Below are 22,388 nucleotides of genomic sequence, written 5' to 3'. Positions count from 1 at the left end.
TGATTCGAATCCCCTCGACCTCTGTCACTTTGTGCCCTGCTCTGTTCTTACCGATGGGACTCGGGACAGAAATTATGCTGCGATTAGTCTTTCGGAAGCCAATTCACACTTTATGCTCCTATTCTTTGCGACACAGGTAAAAGTTAGGTGTTTTGTGTTTTGTTTTTGATTATATTTATGCACTTGTTCATGACAGTAATATGCCTTTTTCAGTTATATGTAAGCTATATTTTATGGGTGTAGTCCTGATGGCACTAATTCTAAATAATAAGAATATGTAAAAACACATTTGTGTTCATTCATTTCCCCTCCTTTTAAAGCCTTATCAGCGGCTTTAGGTGTGGCTTTGCTTTGTCCATGTTAGCTCCTGTTTGTCTGCCACTGGGATATTTCTAAAACCAGATTTACATGGACTATTTCAACAGACATGTCTTTGGGCTAATCTAACTGTTTTGGGTGTGGTCGTGGTGGTTGTAATTCTGGATTTCTTAGCTATTGTTGAAGGAAACTCTCATGGAGTCATATTTTCATCAGTAAAGCAAACGGGTTCACAGCTTCTGAAAGAAAATGTACATTCTAACGAAGCAAAAACTTTTAAAGTGGGAAACACTTGTCTCTGGGTCTCTTGGCAGATACGTTCCTGAGATGTTTATTTCTCTACCTGTGAGATGTGACACGCATACCTAAGTGTGAGGAATGGCTTTTTTTGGTCAGCTGCTGTCTATCTGCACATCTGTGGGTGTGTTGAGATCCAGTTTGACCAGTCGCCATGCCTCAGTTCATCGTTAACACCGCATCACATCACTCACTGCAACAACATCAGGGCCCAAATTCCCAGAAGATGTGAAAGTAGAGATGATATAAAAGGGAAGTTGGACAGACTGAGAGTCAGTCAGAGTGCAAAGATGCGTTGTTTTAGGCCTCGGAGCAGCAAGGCAGCAGGTGATGTGGATAAGAGTGAGACGGCAGCGGTGGTGGAGAAACGCCAAGCCTGCCAAAGTCAGCAAGGCAGGGATGTCAGCGCTCAGCAGGGCCCTAATTATCAACTCTGCAGGTATTTCATCTCTGACGCACAAACAAAACTCAACAATTGTGGTTTTTAAAAAATTGAAGTCATCACAAGATTATTATAAGAACTACGAATACTAAATACTTTTAAACTGTTTAAATGTCGTTCAGCTTGTGTCGACTGACTCGGGTCTGCTTTGAGGCTGTAGCTTGTGCTTCCGTTGTTTGGATTGCAATATATTATAAACTGTTTGTTTGTTTCATAAATGTAAATGGGTATTAATATTAGAATGGCATTTCATTACTACAGCCTCACATCGTGATAAACAGAACCAACACCTCTGTGATGCGTCTCTATGTTTCTCAACAGGAGTATTTATCACAGTGTTGGAGAGTTATTCAGTTATTTTCTGGTTACTATGTGTATTACAACTACAGTACCAGTCAAAGGTTTGGGCACACTTTCTCATTCAACTGAACTGAAACTTTTGACTGGTACTGTATGTCAAGTGTAGTCCTCCTGCTCTCTTCTTGATGCCAGTGAACGGTTATTTACTGTTGCTATTGTGAAATTCCACCCCCGTCAACATGCAACTCTGACTCAGCCGGAAGGTTTTTGAGGGAAATCTTTTGAGGAAGTCCAAAATACTACCAAACATGACTATTTTACAATTCAACTCTATTAGAAGTGAACAATCACCATCCTGTAAAATAGGGGATTGCTAATGGTGTCAAGATGTGAATATTCTTGCTTTGTATTGCACACACGCCCCTTTAAAGCATCAGGAATCAGTTGCCCTTGATTAGTCAGATCTCAGTGAACCGGTGCATACTTTGTGTGTTCGTGACGGCTGAGGATGTTATCAGATTTGGTTGTAACTGGTAAAACTAGTTTAACCCACACACTAAAGAATTGGAAACGGCTGCTCTACATAACAGCATGCTTCACTGTCATCGACACTGTATGTAGTCATCAGATAGACATGGAGAGGTGTGGCTGGAGTCAATTGTAGAAAATGTTCCAACAATACAAGTCCTTTAAACTCATCAGTGACTATCTATATTTCCAATATCCTTTTGTCAACAAACATGTCAGAATATTTCTTTATTTTTCAGAGGTTTAAACAAACACTCGGTCATACATTAAAGCCTGCTTCCACTAAATATCAGCCGGATTCAACTGAATAAATCATAAACATTTCAGGTCATTCAGATTCGCCTTTAATCATTGTTCCACAATGTTCCTCTACTGCAGCTTCACACTCTTCAAAGGTTGAACAGAAAGGTGTGAAATAATCAGTTAGAACTCTTATTTCAAGATGCTAAAAACACTGTTGTGATCCCACCATCACATCCACAGTCATGCTAACTCATCGTCTCTTTACTGCAGGATCATGCGGCCAGACGACGCCAACATTGTGGGCAATGTCCACGGAGGCATCATCCTCAAGATGATCGAGGAAGCCGGGTGCATCGTTGGCACGCGACACTGCAACATACAGAACGGGGTAAGAGACTACATCAGTGCATACCCAACACTGTTTTATTGTACCGTTGGTAAATAAAGATCGCAGGACTTCTCAGGGTTTATGTCAAAGTATCTGAAGATAAAAGCTTTCCGTCGGGGGTACCATCACAATTAATCAAAACTTCTATTTAGTGTGAACCAGGAAGATGTAGAATGATAGAAGACGTAGGTCATCACAATCAGCTGTATCTCCTGTTTTACAGAAGTACAGAACATCTGTCATGTCTACGCTTAAGATCTTAAAACACATTTTTGTATTTATCTTTTACAGACATCCCAGAAAGTTGTCTGATTAGCATCTCTGTGGCGTGGCACTGGAGACATTATTGTCAAATGAATATGAATACTATTTCTTTAGTTAGTAAGTTAGAGTAAGATTTCTTTGCCAGGTGCTGAGATTTCTGGCTTTCAAACATAAATCTCCAGCTGATCTCTTTTGGATCAAAAATGTCAGATGCTTGCTAATGCTGGGTTGGGGTGTTGGCTGTGATGAAAGCAATTTCTTTTACTTAATGGCTTTAATGTTGTGCAAGTATGTATGATATTTGTATAAGTTTCAGGTTGGCCGTTTCTCCTCTCTAGGACCGCTGTTTGGCAAACCTGGTTCGGGTGGAGAAGACAGAGTTCCTGTTCCCTGTGTTCATCGGCGAGGTCGCCCACGTCACCGCTGAGATCACTTACACCTCTAAGCACTCGCTGGAGGTGCAGGTCAAAGTCATGGCTGAGAACATCCTCACAGGTGACTGGCATCTGATACTTTTACAACAGGCACATACCACTAAGCAAAGTTCAGGCATTCCTTTAACTGTTCGATAATATGTTAAATGAACTGAAAGGCTAATAATTAAAAATTCAGCATTTGTTTGTAGAAGTAATATTAATAATGCCGTTACACCTGCGGTTAGAATATGATGGAAAAAAAAACAAAAAAACTTTTAACCTGCTGCCTCACCTCCGCAGCAGCGTTCACCTTTAGCCTCATTCTCACCCCTATCACTGCAGAGGAGAAAAAGAATGACAAACATTCAGGTATTCACAGGCAGGAAGATAGACAAAACACTCACACAAGGATACACACACACAAATACTTGCCACCTACCTACATACTAGTCTATAATAACTAGGCAAACAAAGCAAAGCCAGGAGACATGAGGACTTTTGCTCTGTTATTAACTTAGCTGCAGTTTTACAATTTAATATGGATTTGAACAAAAATTTTGTTTGGAACAAAATCCCATGGTCTCTTAAACCCTGTTGCTGTGTCTTCAGAAGCGGCAGTTTAAAATGCACATAAATTAGTCCTCAGATTGAAGAGGAACAATGCGGATTCTGTCCTGGCTGTGGAACAACGGACCAACTCTTCACTCTCGCAAGGATCCTGGAGGGGGCCTGGGAGTACGCCCAACCTGTCTACATGTGTTTTGTGGATCTGGAGAAGGCGTATGACCGGGTCCCCCGGGTGATACTGTGGGAGGTACTGCGGGAGTATGGGGTGAGGGGGTCACTTCTGAGGGCCATCCAATCCCTGTACGCCCAAAGCGAGAGTTGAGTCGGAATCGTTCGTGAATGTTGGCCTCCACCACGGTTGCGCTTTATCACCAATCCTGTTCGTGATATTCATGGACAGGATATCGAGGCGTAGTCGTGGAGGAGAGGGGTTGCAGTTCGGTGGCCTGAGGATCTCATCGCTGCTCTTTGCAGATGATGTGGTTCTGATGGCATCATCGGTCTGTGACCTTCAACAGTCACTTGAATAGATTGGGTACCACCTGGGTACCTCCCTGGGGAGGTGTTCCAGGTATGTCCAGCTGGGAGGAAACCCCGGGGAAGACCCAGGACTCGGTGGAGAGATTATATCTCCTCACTGGCCTGGGAACGCCTCCGACTGGGGGATCCCGAGGCGTAGTTTGGGGTTCCCTGCTGGAGCTGCTGCCCCCGCGACCCCACCCCGGATAAGTGGTAGAAGATGGAGGTGGATGAATCAGTTCAAACCCAGCGTCTGTGTCCTGTAGAACATCACCTTAATGTCCATCAGTATGTCTGAGGTTTAACCACAGAATGTATCATGCTTTACTTGACCTGCTGCAGACTGGGTCTCGTAGAGATTTGAGGCCATAGAATTCAGTATCAGTGCAGATTTAAAGAAATATTGATTGTTTTAATTTAGGCAAATATATTTGACATATTCTTCATACTGCAGTTGATTATTGTTGGGGCAAAAGTATTCTGTGATATGATTTACATTTACTATATATTTGAGATGATTTCATTTCCATATTCACTGGTCTACAAGATGTCCATAAAACATGCACTATATACAGTATATAGCATTTCTACATCACACAGCTGAAACCATTTTCCTTGATTACCATTTGACAAATGAATGCACAGCAGACATTTTAACATGCACAGGTGTAACTAATAACATTAACGATGGCTCTGCTGTATTCAAGCCTCCCAGTCATTACGGTGTGCTTTCCTGTGAGATATCAAAATGTCTTCCCCTTCATGTAGACACACTAGAGATGGCAGGAAATGAGAGGGGAGAGAGAGAAGGGGATGACATGCTACATGGTCCCCAGCCGACCTCGAACCTGGGATGTGATGATAACGTAGTCAGCATCTGAAACCCTCAGGGCCATTAGTCGCACAACCCTGGTCAATTATTTTCTTTTTAAATTTCTCAATCTCACTGTTCTCAGAGCAGAATACATTATTATTATTATATATATCATTATTTGCACCAGTTCTTTGTCATCTATCTGTGTACAAAGATTGCTCTGACCTTGCAAAATGTTGCAAAATGCTGCATGCACCTGTAGTTTCTTATTGCATTTAATATGACAAAAGCGTCAGCTACATGAACTGTAATGTAATGTAATCTGTTAGTGAGTCATTTAGGCTGCTGGTTGTCAGAGGACTAACTCTTCATCACCTGTGGCTCTTGTTGGTCTGGCCAGAGATTTTTGTCAACATCACAAAATTGTAGATAATTGCACAATATTCCAAAAACTTTGTGAATAACAAAGTTATTGTTCAGAGATTTGAACCTATTATTTTTTAAGAAAAAACTCATTCAAGAATTGAGGCATTGAATAAAACTGTAATGCACACACAGCAGTTTACATCATTTAGTGCCATGAATCTTGCTGTATGTGGGCTGTAAAAGTCATTTACTAATTCTGTCACTATTTGTGTATCTTTGTTTAATTTGCTGGATATTTCACTGTGTCTGGTTAAGTCAGGAGTATAAATGACCTCACTGTGACGTTCTGCTGTTTGACCAGTAGAGGGCAGCACACAATAAGTAACACAACTCTGAGAAACATGAAAGATGAAACACTGCTTTCATGACGGGCTGCACTACGTGCTGTGGGAATATAAACTAAGAGTCATGTTGATTTCTAGTTTTAGAATGTTTGGCAAGTTATGCAGTCTGTTCATTATTAAGATATGTGTACATTTAATGCCCTCTATGTACTCATAAAAGCATGCACAGACATAAATGTATGCAGGCTCACACACACACACACACACACACACACACACTTGAGTAAAGACACAGGGAGGATCACATTGGGCTGACCTAGCGCTATCACTGAACCTTTTAAATGCCAGTGGCAGCAGTGATGGCACAGACTGTCTGAAACAACTACATAATGTGCTGACCGTACTGTAAGTCCTTGAATTCATGTCAGAGTGGTGGAGATGACGTCTACACCGATTAATACACGTATGGACACACACGCACAATATATCATGGTCATGCTGTTGTGGATGAGTTTCAGTAGCAAAGGGAACCTCACTTGTGTGTTTATTTATTTTTAAATGACTTTGTATTTATAAGGTAATGTGGCATCAGTGCAACCTGTCCATCTTCAAGAGAGTAAGAGACAGAATGGTGGACTGAGACAGACGTGAGGAGAGAGGCAGACAGACTTATTGAGGGGTAAAAAGATAGCAGGGGTAATGAAAGAGTAAGAAAGAGTGAGAGTAGGAAAGAGATGGAAAGAACGATGAAGGAAAGGAGGTGTGAGAAACAAAAGAAGTATCCCCTAGACAGCCGTTGCCCTAGCAACAGGCTTATACTGGTTGGTTGGCTGGTTGCTGGGCTGGAAGCAGGTTGACGGAGGCGGCGGCAGAGATATGCGATGACAGGTGGAGAGCAGCGTATATACATACATGCATATATACATACAGGCAGTGGCAGGGACAGCCCGCTACAGTACACGGCATGTCGGGAAGGACCCCGAAGAGGGGAGATCAGGAAGAGAGCTGAACTGGAAACACTCAGCGCTGATGCACATCACAGGATTTATAATTCAGTGCAATGATCCAGGGTTTAGTCCTATATTCTATATGTATTCATATATTGGGCAAAAGCAATGTAAGAACTAAAGTCAGTCTTGTAAACTCTGTGTTTTGCCAAGATATGCTGATATATGTTGTTATAAATATGAGATATTTGCACTTTTAGTCTCCATATTTGAATTTCTTTTGGGACTAAATTTGCATACATTCTCACCATATTAGCATTTTATGTCCACAAGGGGTTGTAGATTATTCTGTAATAAAACAGAATGGAAACAGATTCAGGTCACTTGATAAGCCAATTCTCAGCTCCACAATTCATTAATATGTTTTAATTTTATTACCAGTGCTGCTCATAGTTATGAAGTGCAAATAGTTGTGAAGTCTAAGTGCAGGTTCAATGTCAGGGCAGTGTGGGTGAAGCGTAGATGAGCGTAGCTGCAGCTCGTGCTGAGAGCGGGCGTCTAGGTGAGTTCCTCTGGGACGCCACACTTTGCTGTTGAGCTCTCTGGAGGCTACGTGGGCCAAACACAACATCTGCCCAAATAATATATGCAAACTCTGCCGATTCATATTTAACAGCATCATGTACAACACATATTCAAAATCTATCCCAATCTATGAAATACCATTATATAAAGAATATTTTCCAGCACTGTGTAGCGTGAGCAGATACGTTTATGTCGTCAAATCAGAAATACAGGCAGCCTCAACATCAAAGGGAGATTCAGAAGAGAGGCTGCGTATTTGGTCATAGCTATAGAAAGTAGGTCATATGTATGGGTGTGTGCATTTGAGTTGACACAGCTGCTATCCATACACACATGGATGTCTGTGTTTTTATGAATTTATTTTCATTAAAATCTCAAATGAATAGTCCATTTGTATTCAAGTTACGTAGGGCTGTGTAAATAAATGATTGAGCACATGTTTGTGTGCATGTTTAGGTCCTCGATGGTGGATGTGCAGGAGTTTATGTGTCAATAACTGAGAAAGGTTACATTAGATGTGTGTGTGTTTCTCTTTGCGGCTAGCATTTAGATGCATCCTTTTGCAAATGTGTGTTTGCGTGGAGCACACGTGTGACACAGTATGTATATGCACAGTTGGTGCATCTGTACTGTATACTTGCATGTGTGTGCATGACTATGTGTGTGTGATTTCATCAGTGTTTGGCCCTTTAAAAGGTTCCTGCGGGGCTGAGGGGGAAGAGAAGATAACGGGAGCAGACATTATTTGCTTCTGTCATGTCGGCTTAGCGTCAGGCCTCACACACTGTGGCCCAGTCAGAAACGGACGGCAAGTAGATGTACCTGCACACATGGTCCGACACGACGCACGCACGTACCCGACACATACGGACACACGCATGCGGTTGTGTAGGCATGACCTGCGTGCATGCAGAGCCTGATCTGCACATGCTAACACGTTGTGCTTAGAAAAAGTCACACACCTACATGTTTTCACATCCACACAGACACACACTGAACACACACCCTTCTTTCTAGAACAAGTCTCATACTGAGGCAGGACTGGCAGGGTTTTACACATTCCAGATTAGACCTTCTCCCAGGCAACACATTGATGGATGGCTTGGACAGGAACACAGAAGAAGACATTTTACTGTTTGGTTGTAGACTTGCATATGTGGTTTAGGTTTATATTTTTCTGCATCTTTTTGTGTACATTAGAAGGTCTACGTTTGTGCAGCCATGCATGTTTTGCCACTTTGCGTATAAAGTGCTTGCTCCTTTTATACTGCGACACTATGTCGATTACGCTCTGTGTGCATGCATCTTTGTGTTTATGCATTCATGTTTATTTCACATGTGTGTATGTTGGGGGAGGAGGCAAGCACCCAGGTTCCACAGTCAGTCAGGCAGCATCTCGTCAGGCAGGCCTCAGTCACGGCCCCCCAGGGGAAGGCTGCCTACTGTGGGCACGAGCCGTGATGATTGTACCCGCTGGGGGGATTGCACATGCGCACTGAAATACACACAGACCCACACAAATCAGCACACACAGATTTGCATGTACCCATGTAAGAACAAACATGCATGAAAATACACATGCATACCTCTAAAACGGCACACACACACACACACACACACACACACACACACACACACACACACACACAATGATATACATGGATTCACGTTAGAGAACTGCATATGCACAGGCACACTCACACACACGCACAACATCTGCTGCCACACAAAGGAAACACATTGAACATTCATGTATGAATACACACGTGTTGGTCCACAGCTACAAACACACGCACACAATATTTCTGCAGAGGTAATAATACGTGTATTGCATGTACACTCAGGAATGCATTTGCATAAACACAGAATACACAGCTTTTGCCCCTCAACACATGTATGCATAGACAGCGATGAGAGCAATGCATTGTGGGATGAGACTTAAAATAAGCACAACAGTTCCTGCCATGATCCCGGTGGGTCACACGACTGCACATACTGAAAGAGTGCTACATGAACATACAAACACAGTATTAAAGACATGTTGGTTTAAGTTTATATTAAGCTCTGCAGCCCATTGAACAACATTATACTGGCTTTTATATTCTATTATTCCATTTTCCAATCATTACCACCCACAGCAGGAGACATTAGATGTGTTTCTTTATGATGTAAAATCTATCAAATCTCAATTTGAACATTGAATAAAACATGTACAACTAAAAAAGAAATACCGTAAGACCTTTAACAATTACACATGACTTTTGGAGCACAGAAGATAATCATGAGGGCATAACTGATGTCTGTAACAAGACAGACAACACTGCAACAGATTAAAGGTCATTTGAGTACAACAGGAAATTATGTTTATGTAAAGTGACTCCGTAATCCATCAAATGTGGCACAAATATACTGTAAATCTTAAAATGAGTATTGATATTCCTTTACTCTACTCCTATTGCCTCTACTAATGGCATGGTTTAATCTATTCATATCAGATCTCACAGTGGGCCTGCACTGCAGTTAAAAGTAATGTAGTCTTGGCTCAGCACAATGGAAAATCATGGGGATCAAGCACTAAGAACTATCCTCGCTGCACTGTCTGTGATTCTGGAACATGGTGTTCAGGAAGGAGAAAAGAAAACAAGGGTTTGTGCTCAGAAGAAGAATGAAGGGTTGTAGGCAAGAGTCAAGGGGGAGAGCGGAGGGGTGGACGAGCAAAATACAGCAATAAATCAAGTGAAACTGCTTGAGGTAAAAGAGGGCAAAGTGGACGGAAAGAGAAAGAGATTGTGGAGAAAGGAGAAAAAAAAGAGGAAAGGAAAAGCAAAATGAGAGATTAATGATTTTAGCGAAGTGCAGGCTGGGAACTGGGACTGTTAAAGTCTCTGAGAACAGATAATGTGAATTTAGAAGATTTCAAGAATAGTATGAAGTAATGATTGATGCCCTAAATTTAGATTAAAGGGGATTGGATGATGCTTAAGTGGTGCTGGAGGGACGGTTCTCCCACTTAAGCACTCATGTGAACACTCAAATCAGTACCCAAAAATGCTCTGATTTATAATTAAATATGACGGAGCATAGTGTTAGGGAATTCTGCTGCCTATCATACAGTTAAAAGCACAGTCTGTGTGTCTCAGGCTGCTCCACTGGTGCCGTTTGTTTCGTAGTGAAAACCTGATTTGCCAGATTTTTTGTCCCGTAATGAGCAGAGAGTTGAAAGACTGGTTTGCATCATTGCCACACTTGACAAGTAATGCCAGTTGGATTGTCGGCTGTAACATCCTGCCGCTCACAGGCAGTCGACGTTTATGCACTCCATTCACTGCTGTACCAATACACCATCAATTAAATATAAAAAAGAACTGTCACCGCCAGGTGCCATTTGTCTCAGCTGTCATCATAGCTGCCAGAGTGTCTTTTTACATTCATTGTAAAGCTGCCACTAGATGAACTTGAAAAACCACACACAGTCATTGTGCGAATCGCCAGTTAATTGAGTACTTTGCCATCGAGTGTGGAGATTTGAGGGGAGTGCGTTTGTGTAACTTGCGTTCAGGCTGGATACAGCCAAAACCTTCCGATTCACTAATTCATTAATGCTAACTAAGTAAGCCAGCTGTCAGTCCCGCTAGTCGTGACTGAATTCAGTTCTCAGTGATCTCAAACCAACACATACAATAAACCCAGAATGGAATAACAATATCGAGATAAATATTGTAGGTGTGAAGGTAATATGGGTGTCGAGGCAATGACATGGTCAAACATTGACATTGTCTTAATTTGATGCAGAGGGATTTGGAATTCGAAGCCAGCTCCCTTGTTACATTCTGGTCAAGAAGGTCGTGAGACGGACTGGGAATGGTTCTTAGCCGGCCGGTTCGTTCCAGTGCTTCATCCTCTGTCCCTCTCTCACTCCTCCTCTTCCTCCCTCCGCCCTAAATACAGTTAACTTAAAAGGTCCAGCAGCAGCTAATAATAGACCGGAGTCACTCAGTCTTGGTAGAGTCAAGGATATGTAAATATGTCTTTCTACTGTGGGCAACTTCCTGGTTGCAGGCAAGGGTGGGAGCCAATGAGAGGAGGAGGAGGAGGAGAGAAGCGCGGTCGGCATGGCAACGTGGCCCGGCTGTCTGCACGGTTTTAACTCGGGTGTAAAATGCAAATGTTATTCCCCAAGAGTAGCCTGCCATAAGCCTCTGCTCCCACTCTCTTCTCTTAACTTCACACTTCCTTCTGCAAAGTCTCCGTCTGGTTTACAGTTGATCAAAGTGCACACAGTGATGCCACACGTCTTCATTTTCATTACGATTTATGTTTGAGATGTCCTATTTTTATACCCATGTAAATGCAGTGCAGCTTTAAGGTTCTATCTATTTGTTACAAGTAAGTATAATACACATATGATGTGAAATACAACTTTCCTTTCACAGCATCATATAAATGAATATAAGCCTCATCCGATGGTGCAGCCACAAGTACTGGCCTTTAACAATACGAGACAGTGATCTCATTTGAACCTGTTGGTCCCTGTGCGGTCTTTAATCTGTGCGCCCCCCTTGTGGGCCATAACAACGCAACCTCACTCTGTTAGCGAGTTAAGAGAAAAAGTGCAAGCAGAATAGAACCGATCGCTATGGCAACCTCTCCGCCTGATTGCTATGAGATGTGATTTCCACGAGATGCGTCCGCTCATCTTCTGGTTCTTCACTTCCTATGGGAGCTAATGCCTATATACTATATTCCATAAGGCATATGGAAATATCAGACCAAACATCTATTCTCAGGAAGACGCGTACATCAGTCATTGATGATGAAGAGGGTTTTATTTAGGGATTCACAAGAGAGGAAATGTAAGGGATGTAATATGTAATACTTAAAATATCTAAACGGTGAAACTACTCGACTAAAATACTCCAATAATGAGCATTATTTACTAACCGGAGGAACTTTCAGTCGGTAGCTTTGCCACAAACTTGAGCTCAGACCTAACCAATAAACATTCTCAGGATTTAAGCAGTTTTATTCAACACATGTCCAAATGAAGTTTGAATAAATGACATGGTCATTTTTTCTACATTTTCAAAAGAAGTTGTTCATGAAAGACCAACAAAACCATGTGCGTCTGTATGTTTTAGCAGTTGACACATTATTGAACTGCCAAAGAAGAATATTTGCACCAAGAATTTAATGAGTGAGTTGCCATTGTATTTCATCCATTTTATAATCACAACATGAAAACGCAGGAAGTTCAGGATTCAGGGATTATGCTAAACCTTGCGCTAACCGAGGGACTGCGTTTAGTGAATGTGAGCTTGTGTTCTGTATAATAGACGTGAGTGATTGTCTTTGAACAAAGTCCTCATTTGTTTTCTGCTCCTTTGTCTGCAGAAGAAAGACTAATCTTCAGTCAGCGACAGTGGTTTTGTTAAAAACTGGATAGGCTTTTATTGGTCAGTTTATAAGAGTTTGTTTTGACAACAGCCATTTCAAATTTGTTTGTGCCATTGTCGTTTTATTTAAAAGACATGTCCAAACTGGTTTCTTATTGGTTTTATGGTCACAAAACTAAGTGTGTCGATTTATTTGGTGGAAGAAAGCCGTAAAGTTCCTTGCTGACATTTTCCTTACTGGATTCAACCTTTTCTCTGTGACTGCAGGTGCCAAAAAGCTGGCCAACAAGGCAGCGCTGTGGTACGTCCCCTGCTCTTTGAAGAATGTCGACGAGATCATGGATGTGCCGCCCATCAAGGTACATGGAAACTTTGCTCTGACCTTCGTGGACCGAAGTTTGGCATTTCACCTGTCAGCTTCTCTCTGTCTCTGTCTCTCCGTATGTAACAGTGTGAAAAGGCTTTTTCATTTGTCTTGTTTGTCTTGAATGTGATAAACCATACTGCAGAGACAAGTATTTGTGCACATATCATACTCATGTGTATGCTCTGTCTGAAGTATGCCAGTGCAGAACTAGAGGAGCAGGGCAGAAACCGCTACGAGGCTCAGAAGATGGAGAGAGTGGAGACCAAAGCGAGGATTGAAGAAGTGATGTCATCTCCACCCAACCCAGGTAACATCCTACACTAAAGGCCTCAAATCATTATCTTACACTGATACTTACACGGACGGTTCTTTAATATGTCCGATATCTGTTGTAACACTGTGAAACATTTATTTTGATTGACATATTATTGCTAAAACTGATGTAAGATAATGTGAACTGTCTATAGAGTAAGTAAGAATCCCTTGTGTGCTTTGCTTTCAGTAATTACTGTACGATGGTGCTAACTTCCACTAAACATTACGATACCTATTGGCCACTCAAGAAAGAACTTCCAACTGTGTTAAATACCAGTGAAAGTGGACATATTATGCTGATTTAGTTTTTTCTAATACTGTCTGTGTGAGCACCTGTGACTTCAAGCCCCCCTCCTGAAAAGCCCAGGTTGTTCTCCAGCCGTGGGTGGAGATCCTCAGATGGGGGGCAGTATATCCTAATGAGCCTGCATGTGACAGAAAGGGGAGCCGAAGCTGAATGGCTTGTTGAATCGTGTGTGTTCTGACGTAGCCCACAAAAAACAGACTGCGTTGTCTTATGTCACAGTTTGTGGGTTGGCCGGCCAGATACCCACGTGTATGTGCACAAGCACTGAGAAGTGATCACTGCTGCATTTTGATCTGTAATTGTATTCAATCATTGTGATAGTAATATTGATAACTACTTCTGTAATTCTGTCATGTTCACTCAACTGCAGAGGATCCACCAAAAGGTATGTTACTTGCTCTGAAGGATGCATGTCAGTACAGTAAACGTTACTGTAATCAAAGGCAAAAACTGCCTTGTTTTTAACTTTGCATTTTATTGTGTGTTTGTGTGTTTGTATTGCAGAACAACACACAGTTGGTTTCAGCCAGTCCAGTCTGATCCATTTGGTGGGCCCTTCTGACTGCACGCTACACCACTATGTTCATGGTGGTGAGTCCAACCGCTTCTTTTCATTTCCAGATTGTAGGTTGAGCAGGTCATTAGATGGACAGCTGACTTTCTGTCCAAAAGTTGCAGAGTCAGTTCCAGACTGTGTAACATCTTGCTGAGAAGAATAAGGAATCTTTAAGTAGCCATTAAGCAATTATCTTTGATATTAGCAAAGAATGGAATTACTACCTGCAGTATGCGAGGGGTCACACAGTGTCAAACCCACTGAGAATTCACACACAACTCTTTGCAGCTCTAATAAAATAGTTGCCACTTTTAGCTCTTTGTTTTGGTTCATCTAGCAGCTGAAGACCCAGATTTCTCAGGAGTCTGTGGATAAAACCAGAGTTAAACCAGTGAGTCTTACATCAATCTGACTCCAGCTGGATGCTCATGTTGGTCTGTGCCTGCTTGATGCCTGATTTCTTTGATAACAGCCAATAGTCTCCCAGGACTGTGCATCATTATTTAGAAAGAAGATCGTAGAAATCAAATTTGTCCAGATTAAAATCAGGTTAGGTTGTGCAGTTAATATTATGAGGATGTTTCCAACGCTGGACTACAATCTTCGTGTCTGCAGACAGCCAGACTATGCTTGTTCATTATAGATATGATAATATCTGTCTGATTATCTGAAAACAGAGTGTTTATCAATATTACGTGGAGAGACAAGTTCTTGTAACGATAGTGTTCGTCCCATTAATATCTTGGAAGAGTGGCATTACCTTTATCCTCCTAGGTTTTTTTAGTGAATGGTTTCTCCCCAGAGTAAAGTGCAATTTCTCTTCACAATTAATTGGACCAGTATTTATTCATTTAACGTTTCGTCGTAGAGGCCACAGATTGACCACTATTTGCTCTCTGTTAGCTGAAAGAATACACTTCAGACGGATGATTTCAGTGAGAATTGTTTAAACTGCGTTTGTCTATTCAGGGAAGCTGCATTGCAGCAAGCTTGCTGGAAATATACAGTAGGTGATGACGATGGCTCCTGTGTGTGTTCCTTACACCACATAGTGGCTGATCCGGCTTGTATCCCCTGAAAATGTAAATGTTACACAACCATGTGTGTAGCTCAAAGGGAGCTATAGAAAGAAACAAATATCTAATACACTGACTTCATTGAAGTGTGGATCGGTACACTTAAATGTACTTTCATATTCCTATCAAAGTATTCAGATCAAAGTAAAATATTACAACCACTTTTATTCAAGGTTCAAATGTACTACTGCATTGTGTGATTGATCCAGTACGAACATCTGCTGCCGCTTCAGAGCCCAAGTCGCCGCTTATGCTCCAGTATCTGTCAGATTTCTTTGTGACTCGCATACATGTGAAACAAAGAGCTCATGAACAGCATTTACGCTGTTTGGTATTCAAGGCAGGAACAAATCTGACCATACACATCCTCGGTACACCATATGGAAAACACTGCAGGGGAGGGAATGCAACAGAAACGCCTACGGCACAGAACATTTAGTAAGATTTTGAAAGCGTTGGGAGAGAGATTTATAGGAGGAGAAGAGTTATATAGTAGAGAGAGAAACATCTGTAATACACACTATGCAGTACACGTTCACATGTGTTTACAGTATCTACATATTTTCATCTATTCCACCTTCAACGGTTTGCTTATTATTGCAGACAAGGTTCCTCTCTTTTATAGCCTTTGGCATTAACCCCCAGACTGTACGCCGGTACAGCGTGTCCTGTGGCAACAGAGGAGGCTGAATACGGCTGAATTTAATCCAAAGTGAAATGTCCTTGAGAAAGAATTTTTTATACTTATGTTCTCCTTAGTGAATGGATGTTTGGTTCAGAAATGTCTCAGTGAGTGTGAACACTTGGGGAGGTAGTGAAGGATGTTTCTGTATTTGTGTGCACTGTTGCGTTTTCAAATAACTGCTTGAATTGTTACTTGCATTGACGGCACTCTGTGCAGTTATGAGCATGGCTGTAATGGTGAAGAGCAGAATGACAAGGATGAAGCAGGAAATAGACAAACAGAGCAACAAATGGAAAATAGAAAGTCTTCGTAACAGAAACAATTTATGGTGCCGATGCCGTTTCCAATTCTGTGCTTCGCTGACAAGCTAGACGACTCATAGGCTTAAATTGTCCTTTGATGACTCGTCTGGGCCTCTTCCATCATCTTTAAGTAGAAAAACTATTACTACTATATTCAAAAATTGAAAATATTTCCTCCTCATACATTCTCAAAGCCCTTCAAATCAAACAAAACACTGTATGCGCATTACAATCGTTAATAAATATTTTCCCTCAAAAGGCTTCCTGTAGACTTTGTGCTGTTTCTCCCTGGGCTCCCCCTACTGGATTTGATCTAGATTCCTAAAAAATGACAAACAAAGCACGAAGCAAACTGTACAGAAAGCATCAAACTAAGATTAAAAGCAAGATAAACAACTAATTGAATGAGTGCGTATCCAGATTTGATGGTTTAGCAACCCGTAACCAAATACCCGGTTTATCTGATGTCCCAAACAACATAAAAAAGCAAAACCTCACTAGAAACCATTCTGGCTGCATCTGTAACAAATCCAACATTTTATCAGCACAGAACAGATGCTTTTTATCTGTGGAGATATATTGTTTATGGCAGGCTATTCCTGCCTCGTACTGCCATTTCTATTGAGGTCAGCTATGTAAAGAGGCCATCAGAGAGACACCAGATAGTGAGGATGAAAACAGACGACAGACATTGACTGAGAAAGAGAGGCAATGAGAACAGGACAGGACAGCAGGATGGGAGGAGGAGGGAGCAGGGCGGGACAGATAAGTGTCACACGTGTCATAGTTGCCTTTTTAATTTGGCGAGCTCGCTGAGAAATCTGTCCAATTAAAACAACAAATGTGGAACAAGCATGCAGGTCATTTAGAATACACACACTGACACACACACACACACACACACACACACAACACACAACACACACACCGCCGCTATCTTTCTGTACATGCCATTGCTCATTAGGCAATGTTCCCTGTTGTTCGCTGCCGCGGCTTTCACTACACTTATTTTGTTTACATAACCGAGTCAGGTCAGGCAGCCAGGGAGCTCGCTCTCGCTGACTCCCTTACTGTGTGTTACTCTCTCGATCCCCCTTTCTCTCCATACTCTTGCTGGAGTAAAGCAAACTGACTTCTACATGACAATGCCAGGATATATACTTAATGTATGTTTGGTGTGGGGAAGTGGCCGACTTAGCTTGAGCCTAAGGAGACATAAAGCACATGCGCAAACACACATACATGCCTGTTCATGTTGTAAAGACACAGTGGATGCAAACAATCCAATATCTTCGCTATAAAGCACCCTCTCTTTAAGTCTTATGAAATATTCCAGCGATGAATCCTGGCTGACTGACAGAAGACTGTAATAGCAGAGCCAAAATGTGACACCGCATCCATCCATCCAGCCAGAGATTGGACAATTATGTCGCTGACGCTAATGCATGCTAATACAATTATGTCAACATAATACCGCCGACTGCATTTGCTCAGGAGTGATTTGACAGTCGTACGGGATCCCATTCTACGTCGTGTGGGCATCACATTCCTCATTTATACACATCTTCTCACTTACCTCTGATGGTATCAAGCTGTGCAGGTAGTTTGCCGAGGTTTTGGAGGATATTCATGAGCAGTTTACATTGGAGCAATTTTCTAATAAAGAAAATGTTTACAGTGAGGTCTGTGGATCCAGAGTAACTGAACGTGTCTGGAATCGCAAGTCGCCGTTATTAAACGTAATCAATTTTACAATAGCTTGAGCAGCAGAATCCATTCTCATCTCCGTATGATGTGGTGCAGTAGAGGAGTTTAGGGGACAGATATCAGAGAGCGGAGTCATTGTGACTTGGACTCACGGTTTGACTTGACAGAAAATATGACTTGAGACTCGTCTTGGACTTGGGAGTTAAAGAGTTGTGAGATGTGTCTGTGTCCATTTTACGTTTACAGTTTGAATATTAAATATAAAAATGTTGACATTACAAGAGCCTTTGTAACGTTACCAGGTATTCGAGCACACACAGGGAATGGCATCGTCATGGCTGGATGAATACTTCCTTCCCAGTCGTGATGTTCACGGTTTAAAGAGATGGTGAGGGAATATTTGTTTGATTGTTTTTGTTTGATTACATTAATTTCATATAAATAATTATAATACAAATTCATTGTCATACTTTTTGAACAGGTGAGGTAAATTGGCCAATACTATCATTATTAGACCGGTACTAATACATTGTATGTTCTCTTGATAAAGACCAGATACTGCAGGTGCAGCGTCTTGGGGGGGAAAGTGTCTTGATCGGTCTTTTACTAAGAACTCGACTTGACCAAGAAAAAATGACTCATGACTTGCTCGAGACTTGGACCAAAAGATAAAGTCACACGTCTGCACAAAACCAAAACTAAATGCATCACTAGATACCATCACGAGTAAGAGAGAAGATACATGTTTTTGTAATTTGAACTATAGTTTTGATGTTTGAGGGGAACGGATCACATTTGTGAACATGCACGCACCTCGTATCAGGTGCTTGACAGTAGTGTCGCTTTCACACTGTGTTAAAAATATTTATGATGAATACCCCAAATGTTTGCAACGCCAGATGTTCAGGGGTCGACTTGGAAATTGTCAAACTGCCGGAAAAGATCAGAGGATCAGAAAGTTTGACTCGAGCGCACCACGATGCTCATTAACTCAACACATTATTTTGTTCACTCTCTTACTTTCATTGTCTTTGTTGTTTATTCTATACCATCTGACCACCTCTCCTCATTATCTCATGCTCTCTCTTCCTCTCTTTCTACTCGCTCTCTGTCTTCCTCATCTTCCAAGGAAGCGTACCACCTGTTTCTATGGAAACAGCAGTTGATTGCCACAGGTGGACACCACAGCGGGCTGATTAAAACAAATATACCGAAGATTTGACGTTTAAGATACTTAAAGAAGTTTCCTTTTTTCATCTGTGCACGATGTATCTACTATGCGTGTGTTTGTGTGAGAGAGAGAGGAGGACATACAGATGTGTGCCTGTAAAGTGGTTTGTGTGCAAAGATTTAATGCAGGGTGTGTGTGTGTGACAGAGTTAAGCCAGGGACTGCCTGAGAACAGGAACACATCCATCACAGTGGCTCTATATTATCTGTCCTCTGCCCTGATCTATGCTCAGTGGGTATATAAACATGTCACTGCCTGAGACAGAGGAATTCAGGGAGACAGGGATATGTCCACTGGAGCTTTCTGTGATTGACCTTTGTGTGTGTGTGTGTGTGTGTGTGTGTGTGTGTGGTAGTTTCTTCAACAACCTCCATCTCTAGCCGTCTCTCGTCCAAAACCAACATTGCTTCAGAAATACATTACTGAATCAGCTGCACTGGTGGAGCTTTTTAGAGACTCAGGAGAAAAGTTCTTTAAATATCGGGACGTCCAGATGAAAACCAAGAGACACGGGTTCTTCCTATTGAAATATACAGTATATGGAGCACTTCAGCAATTACAAATGTAAAGAGTTACAACCGCCAAATCTCACATACAAATCACAAAAAAACAAACTAAGAAATAAAAAAAGTTATAGCATCATACTCTGAATCCATGTAGCGCCTGGCAATACTCTGTACATGGTTAGTGCAAGTCGAGTATATTGTTTTGTATTGGTATGGCACACACAGTAGAGGCCCAGATGACCAATATCAGAGCTTGAAGCATACCAAATATGCATCTAAAAACATTCCTCTCCCACAAATGTCAGCAGGCTAAGAACCAAACATTTGACCACATTGCCACCTCGCTCAATAAAGCCGTAGAAATCTTGATCTAAAATCAAGTTTTGTCTAAACTATATATAGCTTTATATGTGAGCTACTGTGCAAAGAAACATCAAACACAAGTTGGAAAATCACCATAGAGGAAACGTTAATGTAAAGACTGCATATGTTTATATTATAACACACACACATATATATATATATATATATATATATATATATATATATATATATATATATATATATATATATATATATATATATATATATATTTTTTTCTATACAGTATGAGCTTTAATGACTTAACACAACAGAGCAGCCTCACCAGGTTCAAACCAGTCATTGACTGAATGGAGAGCTTGTTAACTTGTGCTAAACACGGATGTAGAATCAATACAAGCAGGGGTTCAACTGATGGCAGAGGACCCTGAGTATGTGCTCACAGAGCTGCACAAGGATTCTTTGTTATATCAAGACATTTCTTCTATCATCTGTGTTCAGGGGTCCTAAAATATGTGAAGATGTCCCAAATAGCGTTGGTTACCTGATGCTGTACCACAGACTTAGGATTGATTAGGTCGTGTCTGCGACTCTTCCTATCAGGCTGCAAACCCCAACAACCTCCACCCCTCACAGGGTTAGGCAGACTGGGCTTAGGTTGAAAAAAATAAAATAAAGATCCATGAAGCATGTTGCCGTGAGTGTACGTTGGTAACTGAAGCCGATCCTGATGAAGGTATAAATACTTTTATCGACTCAGAGCTTCTCTAATCTGAATTTTGACTGCTGGACAGTGAGAGACAAATTACCATTTTGAAAAGTGATGGGGACTTGTACCCACTCCCCTGTACCTTGTCTGGTAGCAGTATTACTCAGTGAACTAGCTGGATATTATCCAAACACAAAATGGAGCAGATGTTTCAATGGGGAAATGAACATATACCCATTTAAGAACGTTTTAATTAGCCATGTTAATTACTGTTAGGAAGGACAAGTTCTACATTAAGAAAAGTAATCTGCAGGAGCCAATTAGCCTCACCATCACAGCCAGAGGTTCATTTTATCTGAAAGTATTTCATCTGACAGAACGTCCATTACAGGAATCGTATCTCAGTGATTTCCCGAGGCCCGTGCTGCGCATGGCGCTGACAGTTTAACAGGAACCATGACTGCTCTTGCTTGCAATTTTCAGCACTTAGAGTCACGTACTAATTAATGAAGGGTTGTTGAGTAACGTTTCCCCCAGCTGGAATGGTAAAATATACAAAAACATATGCAGCTTATGGGACTTTCTAAGAGGATGTGGGCAGTAATGTTAACAGCAGCCGTTTCTATAGTAACAGCTCATTAGGAGGCCGTTTGATACTGTCCATGATCAAAGCTCTTGTTGGGGAGGGGATGAGAAGGGCAGAAAGCGATAGGGAATTGTCAGTGGTGGGGCAAAACGAGAAAGAGAGGGAAGAAGTAGAAAGATGGAAGGAGTGTGTTTAGGAAGTGGCGAGAGAATTTGTGAGAAGCACAGGTCACGCATGCTTTGCTGTCGATTGCTCTCGGTCTCACACGTTCTCCTTTCATCAGTGGCTGCCCTGCGTAGTGTGCTGTGGCTGAGCTGGTTCTATTTAAAAACGCTTAAAGTTAGTCGACAGAGTAGACGGGCGACAAGAGCTGCCCGGAAGAACCCCTTCGTTTGTTCTCATGCTCGTTGCCGATGGACAGCATTGTGCGTGAAGATTTGGGAAAATGGTCAGAAGAAATCTAATCACAGAGGTACTCTGCCCCGTGGCAAACTGGGCTGCACTAGGGACTTGGTTACTAATTGCCCTTTTTTACCCATTTGGAGTGAGCTGTCTTTCCTCTTCAAACACACCATCCCCCCCAACTCTGCCTTTCGTGTTCCCACCCTACGGCAAAGGGAGAGTCATAGTGTGCCATGTCACCCTGTGAATGTGTAACTCCAGGCCCAGGGCTGTGTTGGCCTCGCTTGTCCTCCTTTTCAGTCTCACATTGAGCCTCACTTCAACCTTTTACATCGACTGTACAAGGAGAGGCTTTTTTGTTTTTTTGCAGGAGTTGCATTAACAGTTCCTCTTATGGTAGTGATTAATAAAGACAAGCATCTTTGATACTTAAGGACAGCTCGGTCCTCTACTTGATGTGGCTCGACATTTTAGTGACAGGTTTCTAGTGCGCCAGATAAATTGATGCTTCGTTTGGTAGAAATACATGCCGTGTGTCCGCACGATGCAATACAGCACATGAAACATGGGGGCAGTATATCAGGACG

At 41.8% G+C, this 22,388-nt stretch overlaps 1 protein-coding gene across 3 annotated transcripts in view; it reads left to right on the top strand.

The window, feature by feature from the left end:
* The window catches only part of acot7 (acyl-CoA thioesterase 7), a 50,949-nt gene that overhangs the window by 2,663 nt on the left and 25,898 nt on the right, over positions 1-22,388 (top strand). For 2 of the 3 annotated variants that reach the window (XM_029436520.1, XM_029436519.1), the window contains 6 exons: positions 2,399-2,516; positions 3,119-3,275; positions 12,999-13,090; positions 13,291-13,405; positions 14,091-14,105; positions 14,225-14,311. In XM_029436520.1, the coding sequence (XP_029292380.1) occupies positions 2,399-2,516; positions 3,119-3,275; positions 12,999-13,090; positions 13,291-13,405; positions 14,091-14,105; positions 14,225-14,311 (584 nt within the window). The remainder of the gene's footprint in view (positions 1-2,398; positions 2,517-3,118; positions 3,276-12,998; positions 13,091-13,290; positions 13,406-14,090; positions 14,106-14,224; positions 14,312-22,388) is intronic. The other variant, XM_029436521.1, reaches the window with a different exon arrangement.

This window comes from Cottoperca gobio, chromosome 7 (genome assembly GCF_900634415.1).
Source record: "Cottoperca gobio chromosome 7, fCotGob3.1, whole genome shotgun sequence".
NCBI lineage: Eukaryota > Metazoa > Chordata > Actinopteri > Perciformes > Bovichtidae > Cottoperca > Cottoperca gobio.
Note: the sequence above shows the minus strand (reverse complement) of the source record. Positions and strands in the feature narration are given on the sequence as shown.